The following is a 24,287-nucleotide window of genomic DNA, read 5'->3' on the forward strand; positions in this document are numbered from 1 at the left end:
GTTAGAGAAGTCGATGTTCATGCCATCAGGTTGGAGGCTACCCAGATGGAATATAAGGTGTTGTTCCTCCAACCTGAGTGTGGCTTCATCTTTACAGTAGAGGAGGCCGTGGATAGACATGTCAGAATGGGAATGGGATGTGGAATTAAAATGTGTGGCCACTGGGAGATCCTGCTTTCTCTGGCGGGCTGTGGAGGCCAAGTCATTGAGTATATTTAAAGCAGCAGTTGATAGATTCATGATTAGTAAGTCCATCTAAGGTTACAGAGAGAGGGTTTGGGTGCCACTGTAGCATAGCAGATAGTGCAAGCTTTTACAGCTTGGGTGTCGGAGTCCAGAGTTTAATTCTGGCGCTGTACGTAAGAAGTTTGTACCTTCTTCCTGTAAGCAAGTGGGTTTCCTCCGAGTGCTCCCTGTGTCCTCCCACGGTCCAAATATGTACCAATCAGTAGATTAATTGGTCACTGTATATTTTGCTGTGATTTAGGCCGGGGCTAAATAGGTCGGTTTCTGGGTGGTGCAGCTTGTTCTGCCAGAAGGGCCTGTTCTGTGCAGCATCTCAAATCAGGGCTTCCCAACCTGGAGTCAACAGCCCGCTCTGTTAGTGGTAGGGGCACATGGCATAAAAAGACTGGGAACCCTGCACTAAATAGATATAAAAATAAAGCAGGAGAATCAGGTTAACTGGGATAATAAATCAGCCATGATGAAATGACAGAGGAGACTCAATAGGTCAAAAGGCCTAATTCTGCTCCTACATCTTACGGTCTAATGATCTTATAGACTCAGGTGGAGGAGGTGAGGACATTAACAGAGGCTGTCAGGAGAACTATAGAGGTTTTCATAAACAGGAGGTTTGTTGTACTTTATATTGAGCAACTGACAAGCTAGACAGAGCAAAAGAAACATACAAGTCTTCCCCTCCTTACAGACACATAATTTATGTATAGCCCATACAAAGCACGTGTGTGGGAGCCCAACAAAGTATATTTGCCAGCTATGAGGGGCTGCAGGCACCTTCTGCCACATGAGAATGTGGTTCACATCTGCACTTCTGATGTGTGGACTACTCGGATGTGAACAGTTCACAGAAATGGAACACTGTCATAACCTGACGATGACCTGGATGTTCTTCCCCCATACCCCCATTTCCCTCCTCACACCACATCAAGACAGAACTAATGGATGACAAATATCTCAGACAAGCCTCATTCCAGTGGATTACGGAATAGTCTATGAAACGTTCAAAACTTTGGCTTGTGACCATAGTTTATGAACATGGCTCAGTATGACTTCCCTCTCTCCCAGGAGTAAGGAATCCACACACTCATCAATCACAAGACACTCTTGGTTATTCATTGTTTGGGAAGTGGCCTTTCCTGGCCAAGCCAGCCTTTATCACCTATACTTTATGTCCTTCAGAAGGCAGTGGTGACCCAATTTCTTGAAGTGATATAATCTTTCTGGAGGAGCAACAACATTACTGGATGGGTGTTCTTGCTTTTACATTCTGACTCAACACTGCCTGAGCTTCCTACCTTTAGTAGATTTGCTGTCCTTCTTCTGGCATAACTACCAAAGGTTAGCTAGACCCTGCACAAATATTCCATGCACTGCACCTCATCATTGGGCGTGTTTCATTACATTTATTTATTCTTCTTCCCATTAGATCCAAATATCAATACATGCCACTGGAAACATCTCAGCATAAGTCCTTGTACCTGTACCAGATACCACCATGCCTGCCTTGTGACCATCAACAACAGAAAAGAGACACAAGTAAATACTGGAATATGGAGCAAAAAACAAACAAACTGCTGGAAGAACTCAGTGGATCAAGCAGCACCTGGGACCACCAAAACCATGCTTTAGGACTGAGGGAAGATTACCGGTAAAAAGAGGCAAAGCATGGCTGCTAGGTGATAGGTAGAACCAGAAGAGGACGGAATGATGGTCACATGGAAGCAGATCAGAGAGGGAATTGTGGGTACAGGGGCTGGTGGGTAGGTATAAGTGAAGGGGGAAATAAGGCAGAGTTAGATGCAGGAAAGTGTTATGTGGAATCGCATGATGGGAAGATGGAACCAAGAATGGTAGGCCAGGAGAGAAGAAACCCAGATGAATAGATGTGTGGGTAATAGGTAGATATAAATGGGAAAGGTGAACAAAAGGATTTGAAACCTAAGTGGACTGGTAGGAGAGGGAAATTAACAGGAGGATGTGGGTTACCTCAAATTTTAAAAAAAAGTCACTGTTCATACCATTAAGTTGTCATCTAACCAAATGGATCAAAGAAATGCAGACCTTGTTCAATGGAGGAGCCATGACCACTGAAGCTAAATATCTGGACATAAACTCTTGAAAAATATACAGTATTTGAAGTAGAATGCTGAGAACTACTACTACTACTACATCGACTCAGGCCTAGTGCAAAATGCTGAGAAAAGACATAATAATTATGTTTTGGGGACTTCCAGATAATATATTTCTCCTCACTAAACTTGAAGGGGTATCAATGGGGTGATAACTTGATCAATAAAGACCTCCAAAATATTTATTATACTTAAGTTAACACCATTCCTATTTATGCACACAAATTGAATAATTGAGAAAAGAAGTTATTTTTTCCTTCTTGAACGGATCTCAATATCAAGGGGATCATGCTCATCCACAACTGATCTAAATTGGTTTTATAATTCCTCTTCTAATACATCAATTTGTCCAACTTTAAAAAAATGACAATATTGCCTCTAATACAGAACAGCAATTTAAAGCTCACACAGGTAACATATCAGAAACAATAGATAAAATAATCAATCTCCTTTACATAAAATAGGTATTATTAATTGCCAGAGTCCATTGAATGACCATAAATTTGAATACAAATAGATGCTGTCTAATATGTCACAAGATATTTCAGTCAGACTATGATGCTTGAACTCAGCTTGTCCAAGTTAGTTACAGGCTCACAGTGTGGTGGGTTTTATATCAATATAAAACTCATTAAGGGAAATATAGGGCTCAAGGTGCCCATTGCAGATTATTTTATTTACATATCCTCCCTAAAAGTCAATGAGCACACCTCAACAAGAAAGGGAAATATTTTGGGTAAAATTTATAGCGCTAATGTCACAACCACGGACTCAGCCGCGTAGCAGATTCGGCAATTGCACTCATGAATATGCACGTGTCAGATAATTATTATTTCATTATGGCTGTATTTATCTCCCTTCATTCCATTGTAGCGCTTGTCGAGACTTGAGCAAAGCACAGCAGTGGTAGGCTGCCTGCTTGCATTCGACCTTGCCTGAGAATAGTGAACTGTCAATTCAACTGACACTGAGGACTAGCGGTACAGTATTCACTTTATAGGACATGGAAACCATACAAACGGTGCAGAGGAGATTTACAAGGATGTTGCCTGGATTGGGGAGCATGCCTTATGAGAATAGGTTGAGTGAACTTGGCCTTTTCTCCTTGGAGCGACAGAGGATGAGAGGTGACCTGATAGAGGTGTACAAGATAATGAGAGGCATTGATCGTGTAGATAGTCAGAGACTTTTCCCCAGGGCTGAAATGGCTAGCATGAGAGGGCATAGTTTTAAGGTGTTTGGAAGTAGGCACAGAGGAGATGTCAGGGGTAAGTTTTTTCACACAGGGAGTGGTGAGTGTGTGGAATGGGCTGCCGGTGGCGGTGGTGGAGGTGGAAACGATAGGGTCTTTTAAGAGACTCCTGGATTACTACATGGAGCTTAGAAAAATAGAGGGCTATGGGTAAAGCCTAGGTAGTTCTAAGGTAAGGACATGTCCGGCACAGCTTTGTGGGCTGAAGGGCCTATATTGTGCTGTATGTTTTCTATGTTTCTATGTTTCCATGTTTCTATATTTAGATATTCCTTTCAACTACGGTGTTGGCATCAAGTATTCCATTTGAGAGTTTTAGTTAATAGCCCTGTTTGGCCTAACGTTTATTGCTTTCCCTTAAAAATACTGTTCGCATTAAAGTCTATGAACTATTGACCCGCTTCAGCAGCTCTCTGTCAACACTTGGGCAAATCCAAATGAACTGACAGCTAATCATTTTACTAAGTATAAATTTGAAAATGCTGGAAGAGAAATAACTTCACATCTTGTGAGTAAACAATGCAAAACATTTCTTCTTCCATCTTTCCTTCTAAATCCTGCTGTGGGGCATTAGCTTATCAAACACTCACCATAGGAAATCTCCCCAAAGTTCAGTGAAGGCACGTTGAAATTAAATGTAGGTCCAATGACATGTCCCCTGTAGAGAGCACACAGTTATTAGTGTTTTCAGCAGCAGTGGGGTTAACAATTAACATCCACAAGGAGGTCATTTAGAGATTAATTCTTAGCAGTCGCAGTTCCTGCACTCAGCAAGTTTCAATGATAATGAATAAATGTAAGGTGAATGCGTCAACAGTGCAGTAAAGCAACCTGGGCAATTTCTTTCCACTTATAACAGACATCTGAAAACATGTCAACATTTTAACAGCCAGTTCCCTGTGAGATTACTCTCAGAAACAAATTCAAAGGGTATATTGAATGCATATAAAATGTGAAATGAGAAACTAACTCAAGTTCCTACACAATCACTAAACAACCCTCAAGAACTTTAAATCAACAGTGCAATCCCAGGCCTTAAACCCTGAAGTAGAATTAACCAGCAGGTTGACCTTTGCTTTGTATTATATAAAGGTTCTTTCTCTTCCTGGTCTGTTTACAGAGAGTCCAGGGAATTCATCTTCCTCCAAACAAGTGTCATCTTAAACTTTTCTGCCTTTATGTCTATCTCACCCATCGAAATCCTCACTGCTGATGTCTTCAGCAGAGCCCCATGTCATCACGTACCTGACTCCCTACGCTGGAATCTCTATGACAATCCCTCCTGATCTTAACATTCACATTCCATATTCCAAGCCCCACACTTTCAAATTGTGACTGCTTCTCCAATCCGCACAAGGTATGTGGATCACCTTTCCCAACCTCCTCCCTCCAACCCAAATTTTCCCATGGAGACTGGAATGCTTTTTCCTTCCCTAGTATTTTCCTTCTTTGAAATTCTTTGCCCCCAGTTACCCATTTCATTCTTCTCATTGAGAAATCCACAGTGGACTCAATCTGCCCTCTGACTCTTAGCCTGCCCCCCTACTGTTCTCTCTCAATTAGTCCACTCCCCAACACTTCATCTACATCCTCTGTAGTGACAGAGGAAATTCTATCGTGCATGTTGCTGTTGACCTTATAAGCAACAGAATATCTGCTCTTGGGTTTTTCCTCAAGACAAACCAAGAGTTGCAGCAGGTTGAATCAAGCCTATGGGTGATCAATTGGGCATAAAATTTTAAAGGTAAATACTTTGTAAAGATAAGGGCCTCAGTATTGAGTGTGATAGGTGGAGCTGGGGAGCCTGGGTATAACTTCATTGGGATAAACTTTGCCAGAAAATTACACAGCATGGAAACAGGCCCAGTGTGTTTATACTGATCGAGATGTCATGCTCAGCTATTCCCATTTGCCTGCATCTGTCCCATATCCCTTTAACCTTTTCTTATTCATGTACCTGTTCAAATCCCTTTTAAATGTTGTAACTTTTACCTGTCTCCTGTGTGTTGCCTGGCAATTTATTCCACATAGCCACCACCCACTGTGAGAGAAACTTGCCTCTCAATTCCCTTTAAATCTTTCCTCTCTCAGATTAAACCAATGCCCTCAAGTTCGATCCCTTACCTAGGAAAAAGGCTGTGACTAAAGACTATGAAAAAAGACAATTTCCTTCACTCCAGGGAAAACAACGCCAACCTATCCAGTCTTATGTAACTTAAGCTCTCCAGTTCTGGCAATATCCTTGTTTCCTGGAATCACCTTTACCAAGAACTGAAACTGGAAATCATCATTATCATCAGGTGCTGTGCCCAGTTTGAGCTTTCACTGCCATGGCCCACACACTCCTGTTTCAGGTCAAGTGGATCAATTCATTGGTATTCATTTCCAGTTCTCTGACTGCTGTCTCCATCATCATTTGTCTTTGTCTTCCTCTTGCTTTCTTCCCTTCAATCTTTCCCATAATCACCGTGCATTCTAACTCCTCTTTCCTAATCACATGTCCAATGAAGTTACGTTGCCTTTTCATGATCTCATACATTATTTCTCTTTTTGTTTTTGCTCTGTTCATGACATCCTCGTTAGATATTCGTTTCATCCATGATATTCTTTGCATCCTCCTCAAAAGCCACATCTCTGTTTCCTCATGTTACTAGATATTGTCCAACATTCTGAGCTATATAACACAACGGGATAAATGTAACATTTCCGTACTCTGAGGTACATCAATATTGCATTCTGAGCTATATAACACAACGGGATAAATGTAACATTTCCGTACTCTGAGGTACATCAATATTGCGTTTCTTGTACCCTTGTCTTTCACAAAACCACATTGAAAGTGGAACTACTAATAAGTTAAACAAAATGAAGTACTTACTTAAAAGTCACTCTGATTGGTTGTGGACACCCTTCGACAGAAAACATTAAATCTTCTCGGAACTCCCCAAGAATATTAGATTTGAAAGTCACATCCAGTGCTTGGTAATCACCTGGCAAAAGTGACCCTGAACTTGGGTTAATGCTGAAGCAGGAGCCAATAGGAGTGAATGCAGGCACCAGGCTGTATGCAGCAAGGATATCGCCTTTGTTCGTCATCAACATCTGAACAATAAAGACATAATTAGATAACTACTGTTTTGTTTGAAAAATGCAAACTTTTTTTTATTTCCTTTCAGTAACCTACCTTTGTCAAAATCTTTTTAATAGCAAATCAAAATAATCAAGAGAAAATCAGCAATTCTATTAGCCAAGATTGCCCCGAAGAATAGAAAATATCTTATTTGTTACTGGGATCTGCAGAATTCTGATGGCTGCCTGTCTTGTCAGCATACATTTGATCAATTCTTCCAGACAGAACCACATGTATCTGGTTCCATCGTTAACTAAAAACAACAGAAAATGCTGGGAACACTTTAAGGGTCAGGCAGCGTCTATGCAAATGGAAGCAGTTACTTTTCAGGCCTGAAGACCTTTAATCAGAACTGAAAACTACAGAAGTTAATTAAGTCTAAGAAGCAGAAGAGGTTGGGGGCATGAGTGCAACAACGGGAACGTCAGTAAATCTTTTCTACCATTCAATTGTATCTGATTTTGTTTTTCAACACAATTCTCTGCTTTCTCCCTGTAACCCTTAATCCCTTAGCATTATAATGAGTGAAATGCTTGAGAACCATTGAGTGGACAGCTGAACTCATTGTGTAATGTGTTGCTGATGAGAAATCATGTCTGCATCAGTGGTGCAGAGGTTGAGGTGGTGACAGTTTCATGTACTTAGGAGCAAACGCCAGCAATAGTTTGTCCTGATCCGTCCACATAAATATCCTGGCCAAGAAAGCTCACCAACATCTCTACTTCCTCCGGAGGCTAATTCAATTTGGAATGTCCCCATCAAGCCTTATCAATTTTCATCAATGCACCACCGAAAGCATCCTATCTAGAAGCATCACAGCTTAGTATGGCAATCGCTCTGCCCATCACCATAAAAATGGACAGAAAATTGTGGACACATGGCACATCAGAGAAGCCAGCCTCCCCTCTATAGATTCTGTCTACCCTTCTCACTGCCTCAGTAAAACAGCTAGCATAACCAAAAACCATAACCAAATGTACCTTAGACATTCTCTTCTCCCCTCTCCTATCAGGCAAAAGATACAAAGCCTGAAACACTCACCGTTAGGCTTAAGGAAAATTTCTACCCCAGAGCAATTAAGACTATTAAATAATTGCTAACTACCATAAGATTGATATTTGACCTCACAATCTAGTTCATTACAACCTTACACCTTATTGTTTACCTGTGCTGCACTTTCTCTGTAGCTATTACACTTTTTCTGCATTCTGGTATTGTTTTACTTGGTACTACATCAATGCACTGTGTAATGATTTGATGTGCATGAACAGTGTGCAAGTCAAACTTTTCGCTCTACCTCAGTGCATGTGACAATGGTAAACCAATTCCAAGTCTGACCTCCCCAGTGGAACAGAATATATAAATGACAGGGAAAAAGTAGAAAGAGAGAAATGGCAAGCACAAATAGCCAGTCCTGATAAAAACAGAAGGAGCAAATCATCTTAAGTTAGATAATGCAACAGAATTCTGAAAACTGCAACATCCCTTCTAAAAATGAGGTGATGCTTTAGAGTCACAGTGTGGGAATAGTCACTCTGTGCCAACATTTTTGTTCATCCGCTTTAATCCCATTTATGGTCTAGATTTTACATTCCCAGATTTTAGTTGGAAGCAATTTCTGTTCACGCAGCATTGGAAGACAGATAATTTGAAATCAAGAGAGAACGTAGTAAGGGTGTCACCAGTGCACACAAGGAAACTGACAGCACGTTTTCGGATGATGTTGCTGACTGGGAGTAAGCAGGTTAGAGTAGTAATGGTGGCAACGCTGGAACTACGGTATCTTCCTTCTTCATCTCCTCTCGAACAAAAGAAACCCAAGCCTAATCTTAATGTCCCTCAGGAGAGGGACAACACCTTCAATTTCCTTCAATTTGACCATCCTAATTTCTCCTCATCTCATATCTTCAACAATAACAGAAACTGGTTTGGCTTCAGAACAGCACAAAATGAAATACATACAGCATAACAGTAAAACTACGAACCATGGCATTACACTCTCCCCCCACCAAAACAGTCATGTCCTCATTACCTTGAAATAATTTGTCACCTCATCTTAATACCACTGTTTTCACAGGAATTTCATGATGTCAGCCCCTCAAATCTATTTGTAAAGAGTAGTGACATATCTGACTAGGGGGATAGCCATAGCACTCTGTTCCCTGGTGTTACATAGGCCAGCCTATCTGGGGGGTCTCCTGATTTTCTGAGACCTCCTTACCCCATCATCTACTTCTTCAGTTTCAGACACTCCTTGGGATACTTCTGATCTATATGGCGAGGCCTCCCCCCGGTCTATCACTTGTCCCCTCCTGCAACTTGGACCCCTCTGCCACTTGGCTCAGCCCTGCTTCATCCCCTTCATGGTCCCGCTGAAACCCAGTCTGTCCACAGATAGCCCCCTCCGATTTCATCTGCCTCAGCGTGACAAGGGTTGAGAATCTCTTCCTCAATGAATGGGGAGTTAGCAAAAGGCAGCATATATCACACCCCGAGTTCCTCATCCTCCGAGTCCATATCCGATTCAGGGGTGGGGGCCGGTCTAATCTTTCCTGCTGCAGGTCCTTCAGTCTCTCCACATCGCCGCAGAAATCCCTTACTAGGTGAAGGGACCAGGTCAGGCACTGGGTCAACATGCTCCTCTTGGCCCAGAGGTAGAAGGTGGTTCTGATGGAGAATTTTGACAGGCCTGTTCCCATCCTCTGGATTCACTTGGAAAACTGGTATGTGTAGCATCTGACTCTCCACTATATAAGGCGTGGCTGCCCAGCGGTCAGCCAACTTATTCTTCCCAGGTAGATCCTTCTGAGGACTCGGTCTCCCGGCATGAGTTGGGAGAATCTTATCTTTTGATCATACATCCTCTTATTTCTTTGATTCTGTTTGGCAGCCGCAACCTCAGCTAATTCATAAGCCTTTTTGAGCTCCCTTCTCATATCAGACACATTCTTCAGATAAGCCTTCGGTGGTAGATCTTCCTCGCCAGTCCCAAAACAGAGGTCAAGGAACAACCTCACATTGTGTCAAAACATCAGATAATAGGGCGAGTACCAGTAGCTTCATTTCGTGTACAGATGTAGCAGTGGACCAGATATCCAATATGTTGACTCCACTTGCTGTTTTTGCTGATCTCCAAGGTTCCGAGCATGTCTAGCAAGGTCTGATTAAACCTCTCGGGCTGGGGATCACCCTGGGGTGAAAAGGCGTAGTCCTCGATTTCTCGACTCCTAGCATGCTCAGTAACTCATGTACGAGCCTACTCTTGAAATCCCATCCCTGATCAATATGTATCCGACTGGGGAGGCCATAATGAATGAAATACTTCTCCCATAACACTTTGGTCACTATGGACGCCCTCTGATCCTTGGTAGAGAAAGCTTGCGCATATCTGGTGTAGTGATCCGTGTGGCTGGTATCTGGTTCTACTGACAGGAAATCCATACACACCAGGGCAAGGGGCTCCACACGCTGCAAGTAGGACAATGGAGCGACCCTCGTAGGCAGTGTCTTCCTTCGTATACATTGAATGCACGACTTGCAGTACTCTTCGACCTTCGGCTTCATTCAGAGTCAGTGGAACTAATCTCTGAGTAATCCATAGGTCTTTTCAACCCCCAAATGACCAGACTCATCATGAAATGACTTCAACACAATCCTCTGATACTCCTCAGGCAGAACCAGCTGGCATCGCCAAGGTCGGTCCAGAGGCGACGTAACCCAGTATAGGATCTGGTTCCTCAACTCCAATCTGGGTCAATCTCTCGGTAATGGAGCCACCACAACGTGTTTCATCTTCTCTGCTTGGGCTATGTCTCTTTTTCTGACTGCTGACTAAATGGTACCGATGCCTGGGTCATCTCGCTGAGCAGCTGCCACTTCTGCATGACTCAATTCCGGTGACTGGTTTGTCTTCAGAGCAGTCAGATTGCGGTAAACGTGGTATGGCATCATCAGAGGATCCCAATTGATCTACTGCTTGATCCTGCCCTTGCCTTTCCTCTGCCTTCACCGTGATGGAAAACTGGAACATGGCTTTTACTCCCGGGGCGGGAACGCTCTCCCACTCTTCATCCTGGTCCAGGCCTTCATGAGCACATCGAGACTAAGCATCACCATCAATGATCCTACTTCCTGGCCGGTAGATCAGGTTGAAATCATAGGCAGACAACACCACCAACCACCAATGGCCTGTAGCATCAAATTTTGTCAAAGTCAGGATATAAGTTAGGGTGTTGTTGTCCGTGCTTACCTCAAACTTGGCACCATAGAGGCAGTCTCTCAACTTATCCACCACAGCCCAATTCAATGCCAGGAACTCCAATTTGTATGTGGGATTGTTTTTCTCAGAGGGTGACAGATTCTGGCTAAGAAATGCAATAGGTCTCAACCCTGTGCCCTGATCCTGATACAGGACACCCCCTAAGCCCTCTCTGCTGGCATCCATATGCAGTACACACAGCAATCAAGGGTCTACAAAAAGCTAGCACAGGCGCTTTTATCAGCAGCTCCTTCAGCAACTGAAAGGCCTCTTCACATTTTGCATCCCATCTTGCTCCAAAAGGCTCTGAAGGGGCTAAGAAAATATTTACCCTCCTCTCCATTTGTCCTCCCCCCTTTCTTCCCCAAGGGAGGGTAACCACACAGAAGCTGATTTAAAGGGCGACTCACTTTTGCGTAGTCCTTCACGAACCTCTGATAGTGCCCACAGAACCCAAGGAACAAGTGCAAAGTGCTTACATTCTGAGGCCTTGGCCATGTAGTCACCGCCTCTATCTTAGATGGATCTGTAGCTACTTCATTCCATGAAACTATGTGCCCAACATAGCTAACAGACATTTGGCAGAACTGGCACTTGTCCAGGGAAAGTTTTAACCCTTCAGCTTTCAGTTGGCCCAGCACCTTCAGTAGCCTCACTTCACGTTCCTCCAAGGTGGACCCGAACACAATGTAGTCATCCAGATAACCAATACCTCAAGCAAACAACAGGAATTCTGCAGATGCTGGAAATTCAAGCAACACACATCAAAGTTGCTGGTGAACGCAGCAGGCCAGGCAGCATCTATAGGAAGAGGCGCAGTCGACGTTTCAGGCCGAGACCCTTCGTCAGGACTAACTGAAGGAAGAGTGAGTAAGGGATTTGAAAGTTGGAGGGGGAGGGGGAGATCCAAAATGATAGGAGAAGACAGGAGGGGGAGGGATGGAGCCGAGAGCTGGACAGGTGATAGGCAGAAGGGGATACGAGAGGATCATGGGACAGGAGGTCCGGGAAGAAAGACGGGGGGGGGGTGACCCAGAGGATGGGCAAGAGGTATATTCAGAGGGACAGAGGGAGAAAAAGGAGAGTGAGAGAAAGAATGTGTGCATAAAAAAGAGTAACAGATGGGGTACGAGGGGGAGGTGGGGCCTAGCGGAAGTTAGAGAAGTCAATGTTCATGCCATCAGGTTGGAGGCTACCCATACGGAATATAAGGTGTTGTTCCTCCAACCTGAGTGTGGCTTCATCTTTACAGTAGAGGAGGCCGTGGATAGACATGTCAGAATGGGAATGGGATGTGGAATTAAAATGTCTGGCCACTGGGAGATCCTGCTTTCTCTGGCGGACAGAGCGTAGATGTTCAGCGAAGCGGTCTCCCAGTCTGTGTCGGGTCTCACCAATATATAAAAGGCCACATCGGGAGCACCGGACGCAGTATATCACCCCAGTCGACTCACAGGTGAAGTGATGCCTCACCTGGAAGGACTGTTTGGGGCCCTGAATGGTGGTAAGGGAGGAAGTGTAAGGGCATGTGTAGCACTTGTTCCGCTTACACGGATAAGTGCCAGGAGGGAGATCAGTGGGGAGGGATGGGGGGGACGAATGGACAAGGGAGTTGTGTAGGGAGCGATCCCTGCGGAATGCAGAGAGAGGGGGGAGGGAAAGATATGCTTAGTGGTGGGATCCCGTTGGAGGTGGTGGAAGTTACGGAAATCTGTTACTCTTTTTTATGCACACATTCTTTCTCTCACTCTCCTTTTTCTCCCTCTGTCCCTCTGAATATACCTCTTGCCCATCCTCTGGGTCACCACCCCCCCCCGTCTTTCTTCCCGGACCTCCTGTCCCATGATCCTCTCGTATCCCCTTCTGCCTATCACCTGTCCAGCTCTCGGCTCCATCCCTCCCCCTCCTGTCTTCTCCTATCATTTTGGATCTCCTCCTCCCCCTCCAACTTTCAAATACCTCAAGCAAGTTCATTTCACCCACGATTTACTCCATGACATGCTGAAAAGTCGCAGCGGCTCCCAATATGCCCTGGGACATCCTTTCAAACTGGAAGAATCCTAGTGGACATATAAATGGCGTCTTCTCTTTGTCAGCCTTGCTCATGGGGTCCTAGTAATACCCACTCCTCAAGTTTAGCACACTGAACCACTTCGCACTATTCAGGCAGGCCAGCGCATCTTCCATCCTCAGGATCGTATACTGGTCAGGGATAGTATGCCCGTTCAGACTCCTATAGTCCACACACATCCATACCTTCCCATTCTTCTTCCTGGCCACTACTATTGGGGACATATAGGGGCTTCTGGACTCAGTGATGATTCCAGCTTCCTTCGGCTTCCACAAATGCTGCCAAACGTCTTCCACCTCTGCAAAGGCCAGTTGCCACGACCTTTCTCTGAAAGGGGTGTCTTCAGTTTCCTGGATACTGTGGCCAGATACCCGGATAGGGAATGCCAGGCCGTACCCTTACTGGGTCTCTTCTAACTTTCCTGATGTCTCTCTCTGCTTAGGTACCCAGGGGCTCACTCTCTTCTCCAGGGGGTTTCCTGTCATTCACACTCCCACCTGAAGTGTCCCTCTTCACCACAGTTATAACAGATAATACTGGCCACTCCCCTTCTCTCAGGACCCCGACCACGAGCAGCCCTCTGCTTAATCCAACCCCTTAGGGGCCCTCCTCCCTATCAGCTCTATTGTTAGGGAGGGTGGGGCATATCCACTGATAACGATCGCGACATCTCAGTTCTCAACTCTGCTATGATCTCCTTTACCACTCTCCGGGGTGGGCTATCCGTGGTCACTTCAGCGCAGGGGGCTACTACCGAGCTGACAGAGGCCTCCCGCGCCTCTGATGCATTCTCCTCCTTCCGTACTTCTCTGATCAGCTCAACAAATGAGGGAGGGGAGCGCGTCTTATGAGACAGTAGGAGACCCCCAAGCAATCAGGTCCTGGGACTGGGCACCTTTCGCTATTTGGTCTATTCTTAACTGATCCACCTCAGCCGTCTGAATGAACCCTCTAGGCCACAAGCAATTAAGCTGCCTCTCTAGCCCAAAAACGTAAGCACAAAGCTTCTCCCTTCCTCCTGAAACATGTTCTGAAATCCTATCACAAGGTCCACTGGGCTTCCTGTCGCGCCAAAGACCTTTTTAGCACTTGCATGTAGGCCACAGAGATAACAAGGGGATTCTGTGTCTTTATGGCTCTCACTACATCAGCAGCCTGGCCTCTTAAACTCTCAACCAATCGCTGTCTTTTTACGTCATCAGAGCACTGCCACTCATACAACATCTGAGAGGTCAACTCTGCCCAAATCCCATACTCCCCTTTCCCCTCGGGGTGGACTTCACCCCAGAGAACATTCGATAGCTAGGATCCTCTGCCTGGGCACTGTGCCACTTATTTGCCAGGGAGGTAAGGGCTGATACCAACTCAGAATTGTCACTCTTCACTGGGGCACTCATTAGACATTTCAAATCAGACTAGTCCTTCCCCTTGCTCCACAGAAACGAGAGCAACCTTTCTTTGAAGTCTCCGCCCCCAGCTACGGGAGACTCGGCTTGTCATTCGGTCTGCTCTCCGACACTCTCCTCCTCCCGGAAAATATGGACAGCCCACAGTCCCCGCTCTCCCAGGGCCCCAATAGTACCAGGCAGTTCCGCCAACGTTACATCAGCACTAGTCTGAACTAAAACAAAGTCTTTGCCCAGCATTTTATCAAACCTCTGCTCCACAATCGTAACTGCTCCTACGGTTTTAACAGTACTTAAAGTTCGAACTAACGATTTGTCAGGGATACAATTGTCTACCCCACTCAATGCACACGCATTCGTTACCAGTAATCCTGTGGATTCGCACCACCACTCAACCCCTGCAGCATCCATAACCACGTATCGTAATCGCTTTACCGGACAACAGTTTAGCACAGACTTAAACACACAACCCACTGGATCAATGCTCTGTGACGAGAATACACATGAATTAAGATGTTTGCTGGCCTGGGCTAGCATCAGTGGCATCAGCAGTTGGTCTGCCACCTGTCCTCAGGGGAGGGAGAGATAAGGAACAATGAAGCAGCATTTGGAGGTGTTAATGAAGGAGCCATCAGTCTGGGTATTGCCAAGATCGGCTCCCCCTTTGAACCTGAACTGTTTGAAGTGATGGACAGGCGATACCCCAGCAGGGGGATAAAAAGGGACAGGTTCGCTAAGGCAGCACACACACGACACCCAAGGTAACGAGACCCTGGAAGCCGTGCGCCTCTCACAAGTCGGTGAGAAGCTCTTGGACGGCTGATCAGGGGATCAGCCTTAAACGCACAGGGTGGAAAGGTACGATCAGCGGGAACCCAGTGTGTGTCCACCCTCGCTTGGGTACCGGGTTCACTGCAGAGGATCGACCGCATCTGGAGGAGGAGTCACAGTCGGTGACCTCAGGTGACATCACAAAGGACTCGCCCGAAAGCTGCTTGTGAGCAATATCGCCAGTCTGTGAGTGGAAGCCGTTTCTGAATGATCAGTCGCTCTCTCTCTCCCTCCCCCCACATTGTCCATCGCCATGGCAACGATTACTGCGAACTGAACTAAATTGAACTGGACTTTTGTGTCACTTTGAAATTGGTCATTTACCCCTAGACAACGATAGAGCTTGATTGATGCTGTTATCTTAATTCTGTGCACATGTGTGTTTATCATTGCTGAACTGTTGCATTTATTATCCTTTCGATTACTGTGTTTGCTTGTTTCTTTAATAAAACTTTCTTAGTTCTAGTAATCCAGACTCCAACTGAGTGATCCATTTCTGCTGGTTTGGCAACCCAGTTACGAGGTACGTAACATAAGTGGGGTTCTCGTCCGCGATTTTGAACGCTAAATTTGGGACGGAGTAAATTGATTGGGTTAAAATTCCCGAAAGAAAGAAAAGACAAACAGCAGAAATGGAGGCTGAGGAATTTATAAAGGCGCTGACCTTGGAGGCATTAGAGGATGCCAGGAAATCGGAATTGGTAGCTGTGGCCAAACAGTTGAATCTTGCTAAGGGGAAGTCGACAATGAGGAGAGCAGAGATACACAGAGCTATCGTAGAGCACTATGTATCTAAAGGTGTGTTTCCCCAAGGCGAACTGGGGGTGGTGTCTATTGAAAAACCTGCTGGAGACGCGGTACAGGTGCAGCTTGAAAAACTGAGACTCGAGCACGAGTTCCGGGTACGGCAGTTGGAGCGAGAACAGAAAGAGAAGGAGAGACAGTTGCAGCGAGAAGAGCAGGGGAGAGAGAGAGGCAGTTGCAGCGACAAGAGAAGGAGAGAGAGGTAGAAAGGCAAGAGAGAGAGAGGCAGTTGGAGCGAGAAGAGAGGCAGTTGGAGAAACAGAGGGAAAGGGAACTCGAGCTGGAGAAGTTAAGGTTAAAGGCAGAGCAGGGGCTCATGCCGAACCAAGGTGGAGGGTTCCGGGCAACCCAGGAGGTTAGGCTGGTTCCCCTATTTGACGATACCGACGTGGATCGGTACTTCCTCCATTTCGAAAAAGTGGCTATAAGTCAGGACTGGCCGAGGGATAAGCGGGCTGTTTTACTTCAGAGTGTACTGAAAGGGAAAGCCCAAGAAGCTTACTCAGCTTTGTCCGCGGAAGATGCCCAGAGGTATGAGGTGGTGAAAGAGGCCATCCTCAGGATTTATGAGTTGGTCCCGGAGGCATACCGGCAGAGGTTCCGGAATGCGAGGAAGCACGTATTTAGAGTTTGCCCGTGAGATGCAGACATATTGTGAGCATTGGTGTGCCTCGAAGGGGGTAGAGGGGGATTATGACAGACTGCTACAGCTGATCCTGATTGAGCAGTTTAAAGGTTGTTTCCCCGAGGGTATGAGACCCTACCTCAATGAGAAAGAGGCAGCCACGTTAGCCGCAACTGCTAAGTTAGCGGATGAGTATGCGTTGACACATAAAATGAAGTTTGCCCCGAGTAAAGGCTACCAGAAGGGTAGTCAGGACGGCGGGGAGAGTCCACCGGGAAAGTCAGAAAGTAAGCCGGGGACTAGTGAGAAGGATAAGGTAGACCGGGAGCAGTCTGGTAGGAAGTCTCCTGGGGTCGTCTGTTATAATTGCGGGAAAGTCGGACACTTTGCGTCCAGGTGCTCTGCCCCAAGGAAGGAGACGGGGAAAGGAAAAACGGGGGTTCTGAATGGCTGTATCGAGCTGTTAAGCGAACCGCTAGGGAAGGACAGGTCTGCCAAAGTTCAGGAAGGGCGCGAGAGGTTTATCTCGGCCGGATTGGTGTCAGTGAAGGAGGGGTTAAAACCAGTTCCAGTGCGGATCTGGAGAGACGCGGGAGCGTGTCAGTCACTAATACTGAAGAGTGTATTAGAGTTTAGCTCAGAGACCCAGACTGGGGAGGTAGAGGTCAAAGGTGTTGGGAAAGGGACAGAGTCAGTCCCTTTGCACCAGATACACTTACAAAGCAACTGGTCTCTGGACTAGTCACGATCGGGGTGAGGTCCGAATTACCGATGAAAGGCGTGGAAGTCTTGCTCGGTAATGACGTTGCTGGGGGAATTGTGTTCCCAGTCGTGAGATTGACACGTCAGCCTGACAGCATTGAGGCCCCGCCCATGGACTCACAGGTTCATCACGGGACTGCGTTAGTGAATTTAGCTAAAACGTTTCTGCCAGTCTTGTACGAGACGGGGGTAGAAAATGAAAAGAAGGAGTGTAGTGAGACAAGAGGTAGTGAGGGAGCTGGGACAGACATAGCAGTAGCCAGGAAAGAATTTGTGCAGACGCAGGAGCGAGACGAGGGGCTGATGGTTTTGGCAGAGACAGCTCTCTCTGACACAGCTTTAACAAGGGAACTGGTAGGCTATTGTGTGGAGGAGGAAGTGCTAAGGAAAAAAGGGAAATCAAGTACAGTACCCGCAGATGAGGAGTGGGGGGTGGTGCAAAAGTTATGGGGATGAGGTTTTTAACATGGCCCACGAGGTACCCCCCAGTGGACATTTTGCGGTGCTGGAGGAAACAGTTGGTGGAATCATGAAAGAGGTTTACCGGCTGCCTGGGGGAAGGATGTTATTGATCATGACCGACACGAACTGAGACGGTCACAGGCTTTTGATATGCTAACAAACCGAGTCGGGGTTAGCGTGGAAATCAATGAAGCTAGGGGCCCCCTGATAAGAGAAAAAAACCATTTTGAAAAGATTAGTATGGGATCGATCAGATGGGAGAAGGCTATTGTTTTGGCCAGGTCTACTGATAAGGTCTCTCCCTTAATCCCCGAACAAAACGACTCTTTAGAAGTAATTAAACGACTCGTACCCGTGTGTTTGATTGTCCCGAGGCGATGCAAAGAACTGGGACGTTGGGGGGTGTCTGTTACAATAGGCCAGCCTAGTAAACAACAGCCATATATAATGAGTAATTCAGTGACTAAAGGGCTGATGAACACAGAGGTGTGTATTGGCAATTTAATACGGCTGTCTGAAGCCAGCTTGATAGTGAACCTTGAAAAAAATGAATTCGGCCACACGAGGGTCACGTATCTGGGAATTGTGGTGACACAGGGGCAGCTGGCAGTGATGCAAGCTACAGTGCAGGCTATCGCTGACCTCCCAACCCCAACAGACAAGAGGGACCTCAGAAGGCTCTTGGAGAAGGTGGGGTACTATAGGAAGTTTTGCAATAACTCTGCGGTCACTACCCCTCCCCCTCCTACTAAGCCGTTGCGAGAGAAAACTAAGTCGGAATGGTCCGGGACAAAACCAAATGAGAGGTTACATTGATCGAAATTCATCAGTGTTTTTCGCCACTCTGAAGTTTGCTGAGTTGGAGCCTGGTCTAAGGGATTATTAATAACACATATAAAAGGAACAGAAAATGTGATGACTGTCTGTCAAGGTGTTGACAACTTCAAACTCGCTGTGTTAGCCAAATAGCTGATAAAGATGTATATTTGTGTGCGTATCAAATAATATATTCATGTTTGTAATTTTTACCTCCTGGTAAAAATCCTTAAAGGGGGGAAGTGTGACGAGAACACACATGAATTAAGATGTTTGCTGGCCTGGGCTAGCATCAGTGGCATCAGTAGTTGGTCTGCCACCTGTCCTCAGGGGAAGGAGAGATAAGGAACAATGAAGCAGCATCTGGAGATGTGTAATGAAGGGACGGGATAGAGAGCTGTCTAGAGCGGCTCCCACCTTTGAACCCTGAACTGTTTGAAGTGATGGACAGGCGATACCCCAGCAGGGGGATAAAAAGGGACAGGTTCGCTCGGGCAGGACACACACGACACCCGAGGTAACGAGACCCTGGAAGCGGTGCGCCTCTCACGAGTCGGTGGGAAGTACCGGACCATAAACCCACAAGGTGGAAAGGTACGATCAGCGGGAAGCCGGTGTGTGTCCGCCCTTGCCTGGGTGCCGGGTTCACTGCAGAGGATCGACCGCATCTGGAGGAGGGGTCACAGTCAGTGACCTCAGGTGACATCACCAAGGACCCGCCTGAAAGCTGCTTGTGAGCCATCCCGCTGGTCTGTGAGTGGAAGCCGTTTCTGAATGATCAGTCATTCTCGTTCTCTCTCTCTCTCTCTCTCCCCCCCACGTTGTCCATCGCCATGGCAACGATTACTGCGAACTGAACTAAATCGAACTGGACTTTTGTGTCACTTTGAAATTGGTCATTTACCCCTAGACAACGATAGAGCTTGATTGATGCTGTTATCTTAATTCTGTGCACATGTGTGTTTATCATTGCTGAACTGTTGCATTTATTATCCTTTCGATTACTGTGTTTGCTTGTTTCTTTAATAAAACTTTCTTAGTTCTAGTAATCCAGACTCCAACTGAGTGATCCATTTCTGCTGGTTTGGCAACCCAGTTACGGGGTACGTAACAGCTCACACAGCACATAACGAAATCGATCCCAGACGATACACCCACAATGAAACATCTTGGTTTCCTCAACTGCAAAAGTCTAGGAAAGACAATCTCTGGCTCTGCCAAACGTGTGAGATCGAGGCACAATCCCGCCCCAAACTGCTCGTTTGTGTGGATGCTGTGTAATTCACTACCCTGTTACAAATTAGTGCCATGAAATAACAGACAGAACACGGCATAGGATTAAAAGATTTACCTTTCCATTCTTAATTTGACTAAAGGGTAAGTAAAGAAAAGAGCAAAAAAAGGAAAGGGCCCATTTTAATGAAGCAGTTTAATGTGCACGAGTTGGAGCTCACGGTTTCCCCAAGTCACCAATCCTCAATCGATCTCACCCCGGGTTTCATCGAATCACAGTCCTGCGACCTCTTCTCTCTGCCTTCCCTCTTCATTTCTTCTCGAACAAAATAACCCTAAGTCCAAACTTAGTGTCCCTCCCCAGAGAACCCCCTCCTTCAATTCGACAATCCTAATTGGATGGCACATATTTCTCCTCACCTCTTATCTTCAACAATAATCTAAACATAAGCTGAAAACAAGCAATTCTCGCAGAACTGCCAAAATGAAATACGTACAGCATAACAGTAAAACTATTCACCAGAACATCACACGCAAACACATTCATCCCTATAAATGGCATAACGAGTTTCCTCTCTCTTTTCACTAATGGTAATTGTTCTTTCATGTTCAGGGTCTTTTTTGTCATTTAACCGTATACATATGTACTGCCTCATGTGTTTTTAATGACACTTGTTCCAATACTGTAGAGGTATAGATTTCTGTGTATTTTCAAACTTATGGACAAAATCAACTGAAGGACATCTGTAAAAACAGAATCCACTTATTACGTAAGGATGGCCTCTAAATTCCTTCCTGCGAGTTATCAGCAGACCTATACTCGTTAACTTCATTGAGGTATCGTAGGGGTCTGACATCATTCACTGTCAGCCATTACCAACACAATCTAACCTATCTGTCTTGCCAAATTCTAAGGTTAGCCACCAAATAAAGAAAAAAAACAATTCATGATGCTGTCTGACCTGTAGAATACTACCAGTGTGTTACCAGTATCTTCCATTGTCATTTCAAATACTTTGCCTTGCCACACATCTCCTTGTCATGGCCATCACCAAGCTTTTGACTTGGCAGAGAATCAGGGTGGAGTAAACAAAGGGAACCAAGCTTGTCAAGATAATAATCTCATGAGGAACAGCAATGATGACCTGTGTACTACAAATCAGGAGTCAATAGGGGTTAGCCCGTCTCCATTCCTCCTGTAGTCCACAACCAGCTCCTTTGTTTTTGCCACATTGAGAGAGAGAGGTTGTTTTCTTGACACCACTGTGTCAGAGTGATGACTTCCTCTCTGTAGGCTGCCTCATTATTATTTGAGATTAGAGGGTATTATTTGAAATAGCTAAACAATCAATCACATGCAGCAACACAATGCATAAAAGCATGCAGACATGGTCAAGACGTTCAATTGTTGTTCAGACCAAACATCTGTTCTGTGGGCAAAAACACCTTGTTCATTAGAAGTCAGAGGAGAATGACCAAACTGGTTCAAGCTGACAGGAAGGCAACAGTAACTCAAATAACCAACAGTGATATGCAGACGAACATTTCTAAATGCATGACATGTCAAAACTTGAAGTAGATGGTCTACAGCAGCGGAAGACCACACCAGTTTCCACTATTGTACCTAATAAAGTGGACACTGAGTGCACGGCACCGTATATTACCCTGAAATCCATTTTCCTGTCGGCACTTCTAGGGAAAAGAAATACAATAGAATTCTACATAAACAAAGACTGACAAATAAGCAATGTACAAAAGAAGACAGACTGTGCAAGTAAAACATAATACTGAAAACAGGAGTTGTAAAGAGTCCTTGAAAAAGAAGTCTGCAAGTTGTTGAATCACTTCCAAGTTGTGGTGAGTGAAGTCAACCATTCCAGTTCAGGAGCATGATGGTTGTAGAGAAATAACTGTTCCTCCTGTCCGATGATAGTAGTGAGAAGAGTGGTGGGGGTCTCTGATAATGGATGCTGCTCTGTTGTGCAGTGTTCACGTAAGCATACTCAGTGGTTCAGTGGACATTGCCTGGGATGCACTGGGCTGTATCCAGTGCCTCAGACTATCAGTCGATCCCTGCTGCACACTAGCCCTCTCTCAGACTAGGTCTTCCAAGCGGCTTTTTGTTCAGTGCATTGTCTTGTTGTCGCTGCCCGAGCCCAGGCCAACAATCATCCCCTTCTATGATATCAGCTGACTCCATCTAATCATCAGCAAGCAAACTAAGTTCCCACTGTAGCTCTCAGCCCACATTGCCTTGAAAGCTGACATCTCATCTAATACAACTAATGCAATGGCTTGCTGCCAGGTGACTGACACAGAGGTGCCCACCAGAGGACGACTGACTGGACCAGCTCCAGGCTGCAGCAAAAGCTCTACACAAGGTTCAAGGATTTCTCCATGTAAGTTACAACTCTTAAAAGTCTCCTGGCAGGCCTGACATTGCAGTGAGCACTTCAGTGTGAATCTATGCATGTGCTTGGTTGTGTTAACTGCTTTGTCAGTACCCTTCCATGAGATCTCAGATCCAGAATGCTGCATGATTTCAACAAAAAATGTCAACAATCCCTTTCCTCTCATGGAATCAGCAGGGCCCATTGAGTTTCTCCAGCACATTGTCTGTTGATCCAGTTCCCAGCAATTGCAGTTTCTTTTGTCTATCTTCAGTCTGAAATCTCAGCCTCCAAGAGCTTCCAAATACTTCCACAATTCCCTGTTCTGGATGCAGCCTACATTTGCCACGTATCCAATCCTGTAAAAATGTGTTTCAAGCATTAGAAGCTTCAAACACAATGCTACAGTGTTGACAACAGGAATTCTGCAGATGCTGGAAATTCAAGCAACACACATCAAAGTTGCTGGTGAACGCAGCAGGCCAGGCAGCATCTCCAGGAAGAGGTACAGTTGACGTTTCAGGCCGAGACCCTTCGTCAGGACTAACTGAAGGAAGAGTTAGTAAGAGATATGAAAGTGGGAGGGGGAGGGGGAGATCCAAAATGATAGGAGAAGACAGGAGGGGGAGGGATGGAGCCAAGAGCTGGACAGGTGATTGGCAAAGGGGATATGAGAGGATCATCTCTTACCAACTCTTCCTTCAGTTAGTCCTGACAAAGGGTCTCGGCCTGAAACGTCGACTGTACCTCTTCCTAGAGATGCTGCCTGGCCTGCTGCGTTCACCAGCAACTTTGATGTGTGTTGCTACAGTGTTGAACTTCTTTTCCTCACCAGAACTTTCCTCTTCAGCAGGGTGGAGATGAGCCTTGAGCATTAGTCATGGAGTAATACAGCACCGACACAGGACCTTTGACCCATCCAGACCATACCAACCACAGTGTCCACACAGCTAGCCCCAATATCCTGTGGTTCGCCTATATCTGTTCTGTCTGAGCACAACGACATATAGTTCCACCCTCTTGATATATGACTCCCAGCCTTCAGTAGCGCTATCAAATTCATCAGCTTTCCCGAGTGAAGCCATCACCTTGTTATTTTCACTTTAAATTCAGCGGTCTTTCACTGTGTACCATGCTGTACTCAGCCTTTATTAGTGTCTGTGATGGCTTTCTCATGCTGTTTAACTCTCGCTGTTTCATTCCATAATTGTCAGTTCAGTTCATGATATTTTCTGACATTCAGATTCGTACTCATTGCCAATTTGTTGTGTCTGTGCACAACTATATACATATTAAATAAAAGCACGCATGACGGAGATGGCTTTAACTGGTGTATTCACATTGCAGTGAGAGAGAGTGCATGCGCAGACAGCAGATCAATACATAGTGCTGGGGGGGGGGCACTCATTGCTCTAAAAGAAATACAAACCCCATTTCCAGAAAAGTTGGGATATTTTCCAAAATGCAATAAAAACAAAAATCTGTGATATGTTAATTCACGTGAACTTTTATTTAACTGACAAAAGTACAAAGAAAAGATTTTCAATAGTTTTACTGACCAACTTAATTGTATTTTGTAAACATACACAAATTTAGAATTTGATGGCTGCAACACACTCAACAAAAGTTGGGACAGAGGCATGTTTACCATTGTGTTACATCACCTTTCTTTTAATAACATTTTTTAATCGTTTTGGAACTGAGGATACTAATTGTAGTAGATCTGCAATTGGAAATTTTGTCCATTCTTGCTTGATACAAGACTTCAGCTGCTCAACAGTCCGTGGTCTCCGTTGTCTGATTCTCCTCTCCGTGATGCGCCATACATGTTCAATAGGAGGTAGATCTGGACTGGCAGCTGGCCAGTCAAGCACA

General features: G+C 45.5%; 1 protein-coding gene across 1 annotated transcript in view; it reads right to left on the reverse strand.

The window, feature by feature from the left end:
• The window catches only part of hydin (HYDIN axonemal central pair apparatus protein), a 977,428-nt gene that overhangs the window by 697,561 nt on the left and 255,580 nt on the right, over window positions 1–24,287 (reverse strand). Inside the window, exons 12-13 of the mRNA XM_063066586.1 lie at window positions 6,503–6,726; window positions 4,215–4,282 (exon numbers count right to left, since the gene is read on the reverse strand). Of these exons, the coding sequence (XP_062922656.1) occupies window positions 4,215–4,282; window positions 6,503–6,726 (292 nt within the window). The remainder of the gene's footprint in view (window positions 1–4,214; window positions 4,283–6,502; window positions 6,727–24,287) is intronic.

This window comes from Mobula hypostoma, chromosome 14 (assembly GCF_963921235.1).
Source record: "Mobula hypostoma chromosome 14, sMobHyp1.1, whole genome shotgun sequence".
Lineage (NCBI taxonomy): Eukaryota > Metazoa > Chordata > Chondrichthyes > Myliobatiformes > Myliobatidae > Mobula > Mobula hypostoma.